We start from the raw sequence: 16,709 nt of genomic DNA on the forward strand, positions 1-16,709 counted from the left end.
CACTTCACCACCAGGGCTCTGGTCACAAAGACAGGGGCAAACCAACCTCTCTTTCCACCGTGTACCAGACAGCGGGTAAAACATGTCAGCGTGTGAGTCAGTGTGTGCTGCTTTCTCTAACAACTTTTGGGTTCCCTTTTTTTTAATAAAAAAAAATAGCTTGTAAAAATCCTGGTTTTCCATTTGTGCTATTAGTCTCACATAGGTAAAGGCTTGTACTTCAAACTCAAAGTTCCTAATTATGCCTCTTTTTACCTCCTTCTCAGCGGCCCTCTCCCTTCCAAAAATAATAAGCTTGCAGCCCATGATAATCAAGTCTAATTTTCAGACAAGCTGAAAATCCTGTCTGTTAACTTGATCAGAACTGAGGGCAGTCGGGGGCTGTAGGCAAGATCAGAGACGTGTAGCGACGCCAGGAGGCTAGTGCTCTGCTTGCTCAAGGAAATCAAGTTTATTGTAACGACTAGGTAAACAACAATGGAATTCAGTTCGTCAATTTTTGATGTGGATGCTTTCAATAAGACGGTCGTATCTTCTCCTTTTCTTCTGCAGGCGCACACCCTAAACCTGGCCCTGGCGCGCCTCCCCAAGGAAGGGTGGCTTTCCCTCACTTGCGGCCGCAGGAAGCGTTCGTAATGCTCCGAGCCTTCCGATGAGCCTCCCGTCTGGGGGTGGGAGGAAAGGACGAATAGGAAGAGCAAAGGAAACAAAGCGAGTCAAACTTTCCTGGAGTCGCTCGCCGGAGCCGCCAGAGGAGCCGCGGGATCCAGTTTCCTGGACCCCGGGGTCCCCTCCCCCGCGAAGGCAGTGGGCGGTGTTCCCGTGGCGCGGAGGCCGGAGCAGCCCGGCCGCCTCCCGCGGGTGACCGCCGGGAGCCGTCGCCCTGGTCAATGCTGGCCACTGCCTTTGTTCCCCGGCCAGAGGGGCGTTATGCGCCGCTGACAATGGACCTGCAGGACTCGGGCAGCGTGGTGTTGACCGCCTACCACTCGCGCGCCCGCGCGCAGCCCCCCGGCGCCGCCGGCCACCCCGTCCTCAGGTAAGACGGCCAGGCTGCAAAACCTGAGCAAAGCAGCGCCAGGTTTGCTTTCATTTTGCAGCTGTAGCTCTGCCAGGGCGTGTGCCATCCTCACTTGATTGTTTCGCGTTTGAAGGAACTAGATGAGAGACTTTACTGGTCTTTGTATTGTGCTAGATCCGAAGTGGGTAATTCATTAAAAGTGAAGTCACAGCCGGCTGGCTAAAGCTGCTTGCTGGCAGAGGTTAGCAGCAGAGGTGTGTGCTTGATAGGTACACAGAAACTTCACTTCTGCAAAATTCGTCTTTAAAGTACAGGGAAATTTATTTCAAAAAGTCATCTTAAATGAAACATGAAGCAAAACATGAGACAAATTTAAAATACATTGTCCCAAATAAGTCTTCTTTAGTTAACTGCATGCCACCTCAGCTAAAACATAGATTCTCTAAAAAAGTATAATTCAGTAGACTTAAAAAAAAATTCTAGATTCTAAATATTTGTCAGTCGTGTAAATACATCTGTATGATTATTATTATTATTTTTTTTAATGTTGACTTCACACAGTAAATGCAGTTATAATTTATTTCCTTTGGATCAGAATAGGTATATAACCATCTCATGATGTGCATGTTAGATTTAATACACAAAGGATCTATGTTAAAATACTGTCTCAGTGTTCATCTACTTGATGCATGGTAAAAGCCAAACTAACTAAACATGTTAAACCCGTATGAAGTTTCAGTGGGTAGACCAAGTATTAGAAGAATCAGTGAGATGGTTTGATATTTGACACATATTTCGGAGAAGTTTTATTTGTTTAAATGTGGATATGTATCTGGCATGGGTCTCTTAATGAACACTTTTCCTCAAAAGTGGGCAGTTTGAGTGGTGTGCTTTATTTCCAGCCGTTTCTTTTTTTCTCATACTTTTAACTTTGGTTATGTGAAAATCATTACTTCTGTTTCTGAATTTAATTGATTTGTGATGATTTCAACAGAGTGTGACTTTATTTCACAGAATATCCTTTGGCGAGTATCCATGAGAAGAACAAATGGCATTGGCATGAGCTCTGTGTTGGGCTGGCTAACAAAGAAAATATTGTTTCTTCCAAAAAGAGTAGGTTGAGTGAAATCTAATTTTGATATAAAGACAATGAGAAAATAACATTTTGCTCCCAGCTTTCAGAGTTCTACACAGTATTTCAAAGGCTACTTGAAGATACAAACTTGCATTTAATTTGTCTTCAGGGTTTTTTTCCCCCCTTAACATAATCTTCAGCTATAATTACTTGGATTATGGAGTAACTAATATATAATAGTTTAGACAGATGCAAGCAACTCAGTGAGAAACACAGGCAAGGTTTGAGTATTTTTGAAATGGTTCTGGTGTAGCTGTCCTGTCTGTAACTCCCAGCAGCTGTCTAGTAGTAATAGCCAGAGCCTGCCATCTGGGTTACCAGAAATTAAATCTGTTTCCAAAACAAACTTTGGAGAGAACTTCTATTAACTTAACGTGTGGTTTTGTAGAATGGTAGTTGGTGAGAGCAAAAGAGTTGCATGTTATAGCTAGAGTTTCACCCTGCAGCTGCCAATTAGCGTTGTATCACTCTAGCTTTGCATTTTTGGTGACTGCCCTGCACCCTCGCTCTCCACAGAAACCTTTGTGCCTCCCACCCTCTGATGTAGGAGATAGACTATGCACAGCCCCTGCAATTAAGTCACAGGAAAATAGCTCAATTCCTTGGTTTCTAGTAATCACAATCAAAAAGAGGTTCCTATGTTTACAAGGAGCCAGAGGCCATCATTAATCATGAATCTGATAGTAGACACAATCAGGTCCAAGTTATTAACCTTTGACTCACTAACTACTGATCAATACTTCCTTTCAAGCCAAGGAGCAAGATTGTATTGTGTTACTTCTGGAAAAAAGCACTCTCTTTCAAGTTGGAAGTCATACTCTTTCCCTTAAATTGCTTACATATTTGTAGCTTATTTGTTGAGTCGTGACCAGTATGACACTAGAAAACATGAGCCAGAGTGCGTCTGACTTTCATTAGCTCTTGGTAACATAGATTAAATTAAAAACAACCCACCTCCTTCCTATCTTCCAGGCTTCCACTCCACCTGAGTTTGTGTGTTTTTGGGTTTTGTTGGTCTGTTTCTCCCACTAAGATATAATCAGTCTCTATTCCTCTCCTCTCTGTGTTTTGTTGGTTTCTTTTTTTTTTACTGTTGTATCCCTGGTGGCGCAACAGTGAAGTGCTAAGCTGCTAACTGAAAGGTTGGCATTTGGAACCCATCTAATGGCTCCATGGGAGAAAGACCTGGCGATCTGTTTCCGTAAGGATTACAGCCAAAAATAAATAGGATACGAACCATAAGTAACAATGAACAAACACCATAAGATAAACTAGATGACTGGGACTTCCTAAAAATTAAATACTTAGGCTCATCAAAAGATTTCAACAAAAGAATAAAAAGAAAACGTACAGACTGGGAAAAAAATTTTGGCTATGACATATCTGACAAAGGTCTAATCTCTAAAATCCATAAGATACTGCAACACCTCAACAACAAAAAGACAAAAAGGCAAAGGATATGAACAGACAGTTCACCAAAGAAGACATTCAGGTGGCTAACAGACACATGAGGAAATGCTGGCAATCATTAGCCCTCAGAAATGCAAATCAAAACTACAATGAGATAACATCTCACCCCCACATTACAGCCACTAATCAAAAAAACAGAAAATAAATGTTGGAGAGGTTGCAGGGAGATTGGAACTCTTACGCATTGCTGGTGGGAATATAAAATGGCACAACCATTATGGAAAATTATATGCTGCTTACTTAGAAAGCTAGAAATAGAACACCATACACTCCAGCAATCCCACTCCAAGGAATATATCTTAGAGAAATAAAAGCTATCACACGAATAGACATGTGCACACCCATGTTCATTGCAGCACTATTTGCAATAGCAAAAAGATGGAAACAACCTAAGTGCCCATCAACAGATGAATGAATGAACAAATTATGGTACATACACAAAGTGGAATACTATGCAATGATAAAGAGCAATGATGAATCTGTGAAACATCTCACAACATGGATGAATGTGGAGGACATTATGTTGAGGGAAATAAGTCAATCACAAAAGGACAAATACTGTATGGACCACTATTATAGAAACTCAAGAAAAAGTTTACACACAGAAAGAAACAATCTTTGTTGTCTACGAGGGTGGAGAGGTTTGGGGAGGGAAAATTACTAACTAGACAGTTGATAAGTGGTAACTTAGGTAAAGCGAAAGACAGTACACAATATAGGAGCAGTCAGCACAACTCGACAAAGGCAAAGTCATAGAAGTGTCATAGACTCATCCAGACTCCCTGAGGGACCAAGTTACTGGACTGAGGGCTGGGGACCATGGTCTCAGGGAACATCTAGGTCAATTGGCATAACATAGTTCATAAGGAAAATGTTCTACTTCCTGCTTTGGTGAATAGTGTCTGAGATTTTAGAAGTTTGCTAACGGCCATCTAAAACACATCTATTGGTCCCGTTCCATCCGGAAAAAAGGAGACTGAAGAAAATCAAAGACACAAGGGAAATATTAGTCCAAAGGACTAATGGACCACAAGTACCACAACCTCCACCACCCCGAGTGCAGAAGAACTAGGTGATGCCTGGCTACCACCACCTACCTCTCTGAGAGGGATCACAATAGAGGGTCCTGCACAGAGCGGGAGAAAAATGTAGAACAAGATTTAAATTCACGAAAGAATACCAGACTTACTGGTCTGACAGAGACTGGGAGAACCCTGAGTCTGTGGCCCCTGGATATCCTTTTAACTCAGAACTGAAGTCACTCCCAAAGTTAATACTTTAGCCAAAGATTAAACCAACCAAACCAAACCGAGTGCTGTCAATTCGATTCTGACTCATAGCGACCCAATAGGACAGAGTAGAACTGCCCCATAGAGTTTCCAAGGAGCGCCTGGTGGATTTGAACTGCCCGCCAGGGTTTCCAGACAAAGATTAGACAAGGCTATAAAACAAACAACAACACACGTGACGAACGTTCTTCTTAGTTCAGTCATGTATGGGAGACCAAATGGGCACGCTTGCCCAGAAGCAAAGACTAGAAAGCAAGAAGGGACAGAAAAAGAAATGGAAATGGGGAGCCAGGGTGGAGAAGGGAAGAGTATTGACATGTTCAGGGATCACAGCCATTATCACAAAACAGTTTGTATATTAATTGCTGAATGAGAAACTAATTTGCTCTGTAAACTTTTACCTAAAGCACAATAAAAAGAATAAAAAAAGAAGTAACAGATGTGCAGCACATAATTGGTACTCAATAAATATTTATCAAATGAATAAATGAAGAAGTTCCCCCTCCCCCTCCAAAAAAAAAAGGCTTACAGGTAAGAAAACCCAATTTTACTCTTGTCATATGTGGTCATTATGAGTCAGAAAGGACTGGCTGGCACACAACAACAATAACAACAACGTCCCAAGTGCCAAGAGCAGTGTCTGGCAAATGTTAGTAGCTCAATAAATATTCGTTGAATAAAATTTTAAATTCCAACCACATTTATAAAATGGCCAAGATAAAATGGTGGGATTTTCCAAAGCAGAACTCAGTCCATTTGCACTTACTATGTGCCAGCAACACACTAGGCATTGGGGGTGTAGAGATACATGAGACACAAGCTCTGCCCCTAGAATGTGGTCTTTTATCTTTCAGGCCAATAGGATTTTTGGAAAAAAACTTGAATTAAGCGGCCACATTTTAAAATCAAGTCTTCAGGTATAAATCTGGATTCCCGGCTCCTCCTGAAAAATCAAAGGATCCAGTCACTCAGGCATCTTCTGCCAGCACTGGCTGCAAATACAGAGTCACTGAGTGGCCGCTTCACTGACGCAGAGCTTGGGTGCTCCATTTGCCACACTCCCCACCTCTCCCTGTTACTCTTCACACTGTAGCTGGATGTTCCTTGCTATTTATTTTGGGGCCTACACTTTTATTATTAAAATAACCAGTAAAGTCTACTGGTCAGTTGCTCAGGCTTGGATTCAGACTGCCAGACCCTACTCAATTATTACCATGTGGCCTTGGGCAACTTATTTCAACTGTTTAGAATATTGCCCAACACAAAGGAAGCATCTGATATATACTAGCTATATTAAAAATGACAGCAATAATAATACAATTTTTTTTTTATTTTTTGTATTATTACTGCTGTCATTTTTAATCACAGTTGTTGTTGATGTAAAGAGGAGAGCAATACATATTTGATGCCTGTATCTCTATCAGAAATGAGAAAGCAAGCAAAGATCAAGAGAGCTGTGTCCTTCAAGAAAATGGGGGACTTTATAACCAAAATGTCGATTTGAGTTTTACAGTTCCCGTCTCAGAATTTGGAAAGAGTTAAGGAGTGACTCGATCTAATCTCATTTTATAAAATCCCGTTGATTCTGACTCATGGTGTGCCTATAGGATAGAGTAGAACTGCTGTGTATGGAACATAATGAATGAAACCATCCCAGATCATATAAATGCACTGATGCTTAGAAGGAGTTATATGAACCTAAAAGATTCTAGTTTGGGATAGATTGACAATAAGTTATCCTCAGATTAAATGTTTTTTTTCTAAAATCAATATTCAGCATAGATAAATTAATATTTTGATCTCTAATATGTATATTACCCTTGATCCATCTCTTCGCTGCACTGTTGGAAGCTCACTGTGTTGAAGATACACATTGTGCCTATAAATAAAAGTAGTTAATGCTTCATTGTTTTTGATCCATGATTTTGCATGGAGGAATTTGCTGTGGTGTTTAAAATACTGTTATATTTCCTTTTGAGCCTTGGGGGTTTTCCATCTATGTTCCTTTAAAAATTGCTTCTTATTTGTTTTGTACATTTTCTCTCACCATATCGCTTGATTCTTTTAAGACACAAGGACGGGCAGGTGTGATTGCATAATTCTCATAATTTATTCTATTTTCTCACATTATTTTCATCTTTTAAAAGTTTTCCTGGAAATTAATTCTGAAAGACTCTATAAAGTCTACTTTTGCCATGACTTCGCAGTAGCATGACACACTTGTCACATCGAATTTCAATTTGTTTCTGTGGAACTAAAAGGCAAGAACACCTTCAAAATGCCAACCCCTTTCCTGTCCCCAAAACTCACATACACACTCATCATAAACTTCTCAGTAGTTTAAAGCAAGAACATGATTTTTCAGGATAATTTTCCCATTTCCTAGAAATGGGAAATTGGCTGCTCTGAGAGGTAAGCATGATCTGGCTGAAATCAAGTTTAAGGGGAGTATTTCAGTCTCACTTGTTTTCATTTGAGTGAACTCATTTGATAATACAGCAATAAAGCATCATTTTTCAACTTGAGTTTCTGGGCTGATGAACAGTCTAGGCTGATTCCCAACTAGGAAAACAAAACCAACCACCCTATTCTGTTTTTGCCCATTCATTTAACTAACTGATATCCGTAAAAGTGGATGGACTCCTGAGTGCCTGTTGCCTTTGGAGATCATGGTTGCATTTCAAACCATTGCAAAACTTATTTGTGCAGCAAAGAGCCTCAGAGTCATAACTATTTGTTGGGAGGCAGGAAAGTTATCCTTTATTTCACAAACATTCTGTGTCTACATCTGTATCTGTATATCTACATTTGTAAAGGATAAAAGAAAATGAATAAACGATAAATTCTCAGTTCTGTTAAAACAAATGGCTGAGATTGTCTTTAGAATCCCGTGGTGTTTAGAGAGGCTACGTTTCTAAACTCTTATTTAGAATCCAGAGAGAGAAAGTTGACACATATACAAAATTGTTTTACCTACAAAAGGAAAGGTAGCTGAAGGCAGACGAGATATCTTATTTTTGATGGATTTTCTAAATTACATACAAAAGATGATACAAACATTTTTCTGTGAGGGTATGGTATAAAATGGCCATGAGTATGTTTGATGTTTATCTCATTATACCATAAACTTCTGAGAGAAGACAGAAATAGAAGAGGAAAAGAACCAACTCTTCCTCAAAAACAAATATAGACGCTAACCAATGTTATCCTAGGAATTCTAATTCTACAGCAATATTAAAACTTTTGTAAAGGGGATATTGCTCTTTACAATGGGAATAATATGATTAAAATTGAATTAACCATAATCGAAAAGTAAATATTTTATTTTGAAGAAAAGACTACATTTAGCAACTTTTAGTAACATATTTATTGATATCTTTCTGGAATGAAATTAATTTAGGTGAACACTTATTTCAAGATGTCAACTCTTGTTAAATTAAGCATTTAGGAAGGTCTGTGTGGGCTTGTGTACACGTATGTACCAATACCATATGCCGGAAAATAGTAGGTAAACTTTTTCTAGAAAGCTTAGAAAATGGGAATAGGATGCTTAACAAGAGAATAAGGTATTTATAGGCTACTCCTTATGTTATGGTTGAAACCAGATTTAGTGTCTCTGGTTTCTTTTTATGGTGGAGTCCCTGCTGAGCATAGGGGCCTCCATATGTAGAGCTGTTGGAAAGCATCTGGCCCATTTCCTTTGATCGTGTCATTTGGCTAAACATTTGGCCAGTTGCTGTATCTGTTTTTAGCCTGCTCAATTGTCCCTGATCATTAATTACTAATATATCCACAAAAATTCAGGGAACTTAGGATGTTGTAGAACTGCCTTCATGTGGGTGAAGGTGATGACTTTTTCTTAAATTTTATTTTTAAATAATTGAAGACTTACACAGAGTCCCACGTAACCTTCCGCTGCTTCCCTTAATGTTAACGTCCTGCATAATCATGGTACCATTAACAAAACTAAAAAATGAACATCGGTACAATGCTATCAGCTAAACTGTAGGCTTTATTCTGATTTCACCAGTTTTGCCACTAATGTCCCTTTTCTGTTCCAGAATTGAATCTAGGTCTCGCACTGAATTTAGCTGTCGTGTCACCCAAGGCTCTTCCAATATGTGATGATCTGTCGTTGTCTTTGGTGACCTTGGCATTTTTGAAGAGGACTGGTTGTTGTTTTGCAGGAAGTCCCTCAATTTGGATCGTTCTGCCGTTCTCATGATTAGATTGAGGTTTTGCATTTTTGGTGAGAATTTCACAGAAGTGAGGGTGAGCCCTTCTCAGTGAATCATATCATGGAGTCTGTGATGTCAATATGACATTACTGTTGAGGATAACTTTGATCACCTGGTTAAGGTGGTGTCTACTTGCTAGGTCTCTCTACTGTGGAGTTTCTATTTTTCCCTTTGTAATTAATAAATATCTTGGGGGAGATACTTTGAGATGCAGCAAATATCCTTTTCTCCTCAGACTTACCTGTACTGATTTTTAGATTCCATCTGTGGGTCTTACCAGTAAAACTGATTACTGTGGTATTCTAAGGATGGCCTTCCATGTATCTCATTCCACCTGCATTTGACTTATTTTATGTTCTATGGAGTCCACATGGTATTCTCACTGATTCTATTGTGTTTACCTCTTTTGCCTTTATAAAGGTCAACCAGATATAAATGATCATCAATGTTCACTTACCCTACTGTTCTTTTCACAGTTTTGTTGCAAAAAACAATATCTGGTCTTAGTTCATGAAATCCATAAAGATAAATTCCCTAATTTTTAAAAAACTCCATGGTTTTTTTGGAAGCAAAAATTTATCATAGGCTTAAAAGAAAAAAAAAAAAAAGATCAGAAAGTAGCAGACACCTAAATTAAATGATTAAATGCTACATTAAGAGATGTAGTCGATTCGTAGAGTCCCTAAGGGTGAAAATGGTTAAGCGCTTGGCTGCTAACAAAAAGGTTGGCAATTCGAATCCACCCAGAGGCACCTCAAGAGAAAGCCCTGGCCGTCTGGTCTTTAAAGGCCACAGCCGTGAAAACCCTACAGAACACAGTTCTACTCTGACACGCATGGGTCGCGATGAGTCGGAACTGACTAGGCTGCAACTGGTTAGTGGACGTGTGTGTAATTGTTCTGAAATCCTGCTTTGCTGAAAGAGTATTACGAGGCTATCTTTCTAATTTCTTAGAACTATTTTTGTACATAATGGAAAACATTTTCCCTTTATCCAGTGTTCCTGAAGTGTTATCAGAACATCTGCAAATATGTTTAAACTAAAGTAAGCCTTCTGACTTGCATATAGCCAAAATTTCTTCTCATTTCACCCTCAAACCAGACAATTTTATTTCTGAAGTATTTCCCATTCTCTTATTTCTTGATCATATGGTTTCTAGATACCAGTTTCAGCCAAGAGTGACAGTAAAATGTTGTATAGCAAATCAAAGAAGGGGTGTAAAATGTTTCTCAGAGGAAAATTTTGGAGATAAGGTTTACCCATTTAAGCAATAAATTTTGTTTTGTTTTAAGCCTTCTGAATTAAAATATTTATGAAGTCAAGCATATCTTTATGTAGTGGGAAAATTAGCCTTTCTTATTGACTATCATACTTAAGACAGTATGATTCACTGGGCTGTAACAAGGTAAAGACTCCTATTGAGATGTGTAGGTTTGCTTGTCATAATAGTGGATAGCTTATCATGGTGCATTGTTTCATTTCTTGCATAGTTTAAATTATTATTTATTGTTATTGTTAGTTGCCCCCTTATTTTCAGGCATCCCTGAAAGCCTTTATTATTTTTACTTTTAATATGCTTTGTAGTTTACTTTGGATTAGAAATCAAGCTTGCTAGAACCGTGTGTAAAGAAAGATGCTTGGTAGCATTAATCTTGGTTGGCTTGAGAGGGGTTTTTTTGTTTTTAGTTTGTTTGCTTTCAGATTTTTGCGGTGTTCTGCTTGCTTGAGTTAGTGAGTTTTGTGTGCTGTGTCATTCTTTATCATGTGAAGTTTCCTGTATCACTTTTTTGTGATTACTGGAAGATGGGCATAAAAAACCAAAATCGTAGAGTGTTGAAAAGCTTCAAGTTGCTTTATTCTCTAAAGTGGGAAGTAAAGAAAATGGTAGATTGTTTTGCTGTATAGTCATCTTTTTAATTATCTGGAGTTTATGGCATATTCTCTGAATATGAATGCCTGATATCATTCTTTAATAAGTGAATAGATAAGACTCTCTATTTGAAAGGCATGAACTGCCCTGTAATTCCAGCGTGGGATAACAGATGCTAAACATCACTTAGAAAACCAGCTGGATGCATCTACTCCTAAATCTAATTAATCTATGCATTCTGTTTATGATCCCTTCCACGAATAGATGTTGGCTACACACACACACAGACAATATACTAAGTAAGGGGAAGTTGGAAACCAAAGGCAAAGTAGTGTATATTTTTTTAAATCGTCAAATATTTGAGATGTATTTTTACTGTTTCAATAATTCTGAGTTGTACTACTGATTATTTTTTATACATAAGAGATAATCTGTACATCTGTGTTAAATTTTGTGGTCAACTCTGTACTTTTTACCTATGTAACATATAGGGGAAAGAATCCCTTGAAGTTTCCTAGTCAGTATTCACTTATGAAAATAAATTTTGGCAACACTTGACCAACTCATTCACCTTTATTCAAACATCCACGAGTGCAGTTGCCTAGAGGATCAGACAGGTGCTTAGAAAAACATTTTAAATAGCCTAAAAATACATTATAGCTAATAAACAGACATTTAATCTTTTTCCTCTTCCCTTTTCACCTCACTCTCACTACCATACTTAAAAAATTCACACAGTAGCCAAAGTTAACAGTTGTTGGGATAAAACTCATATTTAAGTGGCAGGAGATGTAAAACAAAATAAAAAGGAATAAATGTCATCAGAGAAGTAAGGACAAGACTTCTTTTCTGAAGATTTCCTTGACAATAGTATTTAAAAGAGTTCTCATCTACCTTTGAACCACCATAGCCATCATTTGGTAATTAATCATGTCTTGTGATGCTGAGTCTTAAAAAAAGAAAGTCCCAGTCTTTACTGAGAGCTTACTATGTGCCAGGCACTATGCTAAGAGTTATTTCATTTACAAGTAATCCTTATAACAGTCCTATGAGGTGGGAAGAAACTGAAGCACAGAGACATAGCCCAAGATCATATGTGGTAATGATAGAGTCAGAATCCCAACCCAGCCTTTTTCCAGAACTTGTGCTTTTAACCTGTTATTTAAATCTCTTAACATTAATTAATTTATTATGATTTTTGGAACTTTTTCTGCCTCGGTTTGATTTATAGGTGTCTTGAGAGCAAGGACAGTATGATTGTATCCCCCTTAGCAGCCAGAAATAGCAACTTGCTCATAGTAAGTGTTATCAATCTTTATAATTCTGACTTAGTCTTTCCCTTTGCAATCATTTCTATTCTATTTCAATGGGGGAATAAGCATGAAGTGGGTTAAATATGAATTAACATAAATAATTTATTTGAGAAATTCTGTAATCACTTGGAGAAAGTCCAATAATAGGATTTTTTTTTAATTTAAAAACTATGCACTTTGTGTGTGTATGTTTGCTCAAGGTAGTTTCTCATACAAAAATTTATACACACATTGTTATGTGACCCTAGTCACTATCCTTATAATGTGACTATACATTTCTCCTTTCCACCTCAGATTTCCTGTGTCCATTCAACCAGCTCCTATCCCTTTCTGTCTTCTCATCTCGCCTCTAGACAGAAGCTGCCCATATCGTCTCATGTAATGGGAGCCCTAGTAGCACAGTGGTTAAGACCTTGGCTGCTAACCAAAAAGATTGGCAATTCAAATCTACTAGCTTTTCCTTGGAAACCCTATGGGGCAGTTCTATTCTGTTCTATGAGGTCGCCATGAGTTGGAATTGACTCGATGGCAATGGGTTTTATCTACTTGAACTAAGAAGCATGCTCTTCATGAGTGTCATTTTATGTTGTATAGTCCTGTCTATTCTTTGTCTGAAGAGCTGGCTTCAGGAATGGTTTCAGTTCTGGATAAACAGAGAGTCTGGGGGCCATGTCCTCTGGGGTTCTTGCAGTCTCGGTCAGACCATTAAGTTTGACCTTTTTACGTGAATTTGAGTTCTGCACCCTTTTCTCCTGTGCTGTCAGGGACTCTCTGTTGTGTTCCCTGTCAGTGGTCATTGGTGGTAGCTGGGCACTGTCTATTTCTTCTGGTCTCAGTAAAAGCCATATTCTTGCCCTTCTATTATTAATCCAAGGGGTAACAGTATTTGAAACTAGATAAAATGTGCTAAAGAAGACATTCAAATTGACCAAGAAATTGAGTTCCAAACAATCGGTCACAAGAAATCTTTCGGTGATTTTTTTTGGAGGAGGGGCAATTTTTAATCATTTGATCCAAGATTCATGTTTTTAGAACCAATCTTAGAATTTTTAATTTTAGTTTTGCTAATTGCTTCCTTTAACTACTAAAATAGATCTGTGATTAAAAACAGATTTTTCAGGTAGTTCCCCTCAATATAAGTTATAAAATAAGAATTCTTTTGAGAAGCAACACTCCATGAGAATTAATGAGGCTTTTCTCTTTCCTCTCCCAAAATTTGGTCAGGTTTCACAAAGGAACCAAGCCAGGTCCTAAACATGCCTTGTGGAGGGCGATTTTGTTCCAAATCTTGCTCAGAAATTTATGCTAAGATAAGATAGGCTGTAGAGATCCAGACCCCCGGAGTCATCCATCATTACCCACGAGCCTGAGCATAGCCCTCATCACCAGTAACTTTGGAGCCATGGATGACGTTGACCTAAATTGAGCTCCAAGGATTTCCTTTTAGAAAATTAATCTTGGGCTCATGTTCATCTGGGCTGGGATTCTCTGGGAAGGCAGAACAAGACTGGCCTCCAGAGACCGGGGGCTTGTGTTTACTTTTAAAGGTATTCACTTTGATAAACATTGGTTCTTAGGAGAGACTGTAGTTCTTGGCGGAAACTGCAGAGATCCGACAGTCACGTTATTTATACATCAACAGTGGTCTGGGCTTCTCTGCTCGCTGCCATGTCTTTAGAAGCCTCTTGCCACTGTTCTTAACCACTCGGGTAATTCAGGGTATGTTGCAATAGGCACTAAGCTTCATGAAAGACCAACCATGATTAAGGACTGCATAGAACAATCTCTTTGGTGTATCTGGGAAGCAAAGCACGGGAGAGTGTCTTACCTGGAGCTTCACCAGTTGTTGAGCCAGACTCTGAGTTTAGTTCTGCTGACCCCTGGTCACTTGCTTCAGTCACCACAGCTCTCTCTCAGGCCCCCAATATAGTTTAATATATTCAGTGACAGGTCAAAGCAAGGAAAACATAGAACAGCGGGAAACTGGTTCCTTAACTGGGACATGATCAAGGGTATAGAACTAGAGAAAAGGTGGTATAGTTATGAGAATGGCATTTCCTTAGCTTCCTTTCAAACACTGTTACAACTACTCATGCATGTTATCTTGCTAAGTGTAATGTAAAAAAAAAAAGTGTAATGTGGAGAGTCTTAAAAACATACTTGCTGTGACTTTTCATTGGCAACTTAAAGAAAAACATTTGCTGACCTCAATAGCATAAGCAATTAAAGGGAAAAGAGCTGACTGTAAGTTTCCACAGTTTCTGTTTTGAAAAACAGAGGTTGCCTAGTCCCTGTGATTTTTAACATACCACAACTTAAATTCTCTCCCTCCTTAGTTATAAAGCTCAGTGATTACGAGGTTGACTTGGCAGCTGTTTTTATAAAATCTGAATTGTGCTTAGTTGCAAAAAGCTCTGCTGTAGAGGACTCCCACCTCTTCTAGTTGCTGGAACCATGTAATTGGAAAAAGCAGGCCATGCTATGCATGTTTCAAGCTGTGTCATCCTTTGCACAGCAATGAGTCAACACCAGCTAAAACAACATGATCCATTGCTTAAAGAAGCCCGAGTGAAGCTGATTTCAATTATACCATCTTAAACAAACATGATACTTCTCTTATCCAGACTCTAAAAAATGTTCTTATTATGGGAGTTAAAAAAAATTTAGCACCAATTCTCTGTAGAGTTTATTAAAGTATTTTGCTACTCAGAGGGCTTTTAGGATATATGTTAAAAATGAACTCTATTCAGTTAATCAAATTTTGCCATAGTTCATTCTTTCTTCTGCCTCTTCCATTCCCTTCTCCATACCCTCCCCATGCCCAATCCAGCTCATTACTATATTAATCTGGTTTAAGAGCTAATAGATTAAAATCCATAAAATCAAAATTGTACTCTTCCTTATTTTATTCCAGAATTCTCCAATGTCTTTATTCCTCTAGAGTGTGAAAGACAGTTTTAAGGAGGACCATGACTAGTGATAGAGAAATAATTTAGAAGACTAATGCAGTAGTTCAGGTAAAGATGATGAAGGCCTAGACTAGGGCTGTGGGAGTATGGGTGAAAAGGGAGTAACTGATTCTATGGGAAAAACAATGAAGTTGGTGTGATTTGATCTTTAATTCATACTAGGGACCAGGAAAATATCACTTGGGTTTCTGACTTGGGATGTTATTAACTGAAGTTGGAGATTCTGTTGGGGAAGTAGATTGTGGGTGAAAAATGATGAGTTAGCATACGAAATTTTGAGTTTTAGCTGGTGGTACAGTGGTTAAGGTGCTCAGCTGCTAATCTAAAGATCAACAGTCTGAACCTACCAGCTGCTCCACGGGAGAAACATGTGGCAGTCAGCTTCTGTAAAGATGTACAGCCTTGGAAACCCTATGGGGGCAGCTCTACTCAGTCCTATAGGGTCACTATGAGCAGCAGTTAATGGCAATGGGTTTTTGGCTCGATACAGTTAGTTAAGTGCATACGCGCAGCAGACGGTTCGCTATACAAGTTGGAAGTTTGGGGGAGATATCAAGACTGGAAGTTCAAAGCATTTATACACAGGGGCTTGCGTATTCAGGGAATAGTAAAACTGGGACTTCATAAAATCTGCCAGGAGAGAGTAGCGTCTGCATAGAAACAACAGTGGAACAAAGATGGAAACCTGAGGAGCAATACCCATTAGGGAAGGATAGAACATTGAGGGCATGTGACAGAGAGGAAAAGGAGAGGAACATTACAGAAGCCAAGGCATTAAGTTTGGAGTGTGTGGCCAGCCATATCAAGAGTAGCTAAGTGACCACTAAGGTAAAGGCAGAAAATCGTTCTTTGGATTTATAATGTGGATATCAATGATGATCTTTGCTAGAGTGGCTTTAATGGAGTTGTAGAAAAAGCCAGTTTGCTGCCGGATGACCAGTGAGTGTGAGGGAAAGAAAGGCCACTTGAAAAAGGTCTTTTGCAGCATATTTGCCCAATGCAATATATCATTTGATTTCTTAAGTCTAATGGGCATTGAATGTGAATCCAAGCAAAATGAAATCCTTGACGACTTCCGTATTTTCTCCATTTATCATGAAGTTGCTTATTGGTCCAGTTGTGAGGTTTTTTTTCTTTATGTCGAGGTGTAATCCATTCTGAAGGCTTTAGTCTTTTATCTTCATCAGTAAGTGCCTCAAGTCCTCTTCACTTTCAGCAAGCAAGGTTGTGCCCTGTGCATATCTCAGGTTGTTAATGAGAATTCCTCTAATCCTGATGGATGCATTCTTCTTCATACAGTAGTATGGGAAGGTAAAGAGAGAGAAAAAATAGGCTGAAGAGGTAGGGGTGCTTTTAAAACTTACAAAAAGAGCAGGAAAATCTCATACAAGAAAAAAACCTAGC

At 38.8% G+C, this 16,709-nt stretch overlaps 1 protein-coding gene across 6 annotated transcripts in view; it reads left to right on the forward strand.

The window, feature by feature from the left end:
- Positions 1–553: 553 nt before the first annotated feature.
- ARHGAP28 (Rho GTPase activating protein 28) overlaps positions 554–16,709 on the forward strand; it is a 220,327-nt gene continuing 204,171 nt past the window's right edge. For 3 of the 6 annotated variants that reach the window (XM_049902497.1, XM_049902504.1, XM_049902496.1), the window contains exon 1: positions 554–1,039. In XM_049902497.1, coding sequence (XP_049758454.1) covers positions 891–1,039 — 149 coding nt within the window. In that variant the 5' untranslated portion in view covers positions 554–890. The remainder of the gene's footprint in view (positions 1,040–16,709) is intronic. The other 3 variants (XM_049902495.1, XM_049902499.1, XM_049902500.1) reach the window with 3 other exon arrangements.

The sequence above is a fragment of the Elephas maximus genome, chromosome 11, assembly GCF_024166365.1.
Source record: "Elephas maximus indicus isolate mEleMax1 chromosome 11, mEleMax1 primary haplotype, whole genome shotgun sequence".
Classification (NCBI taxonomy): Eukaryota; Metazoa; Chordata; class Mammalia; order Proboscidea; family Elephantidae; genus Elephas; species Elephas maximus.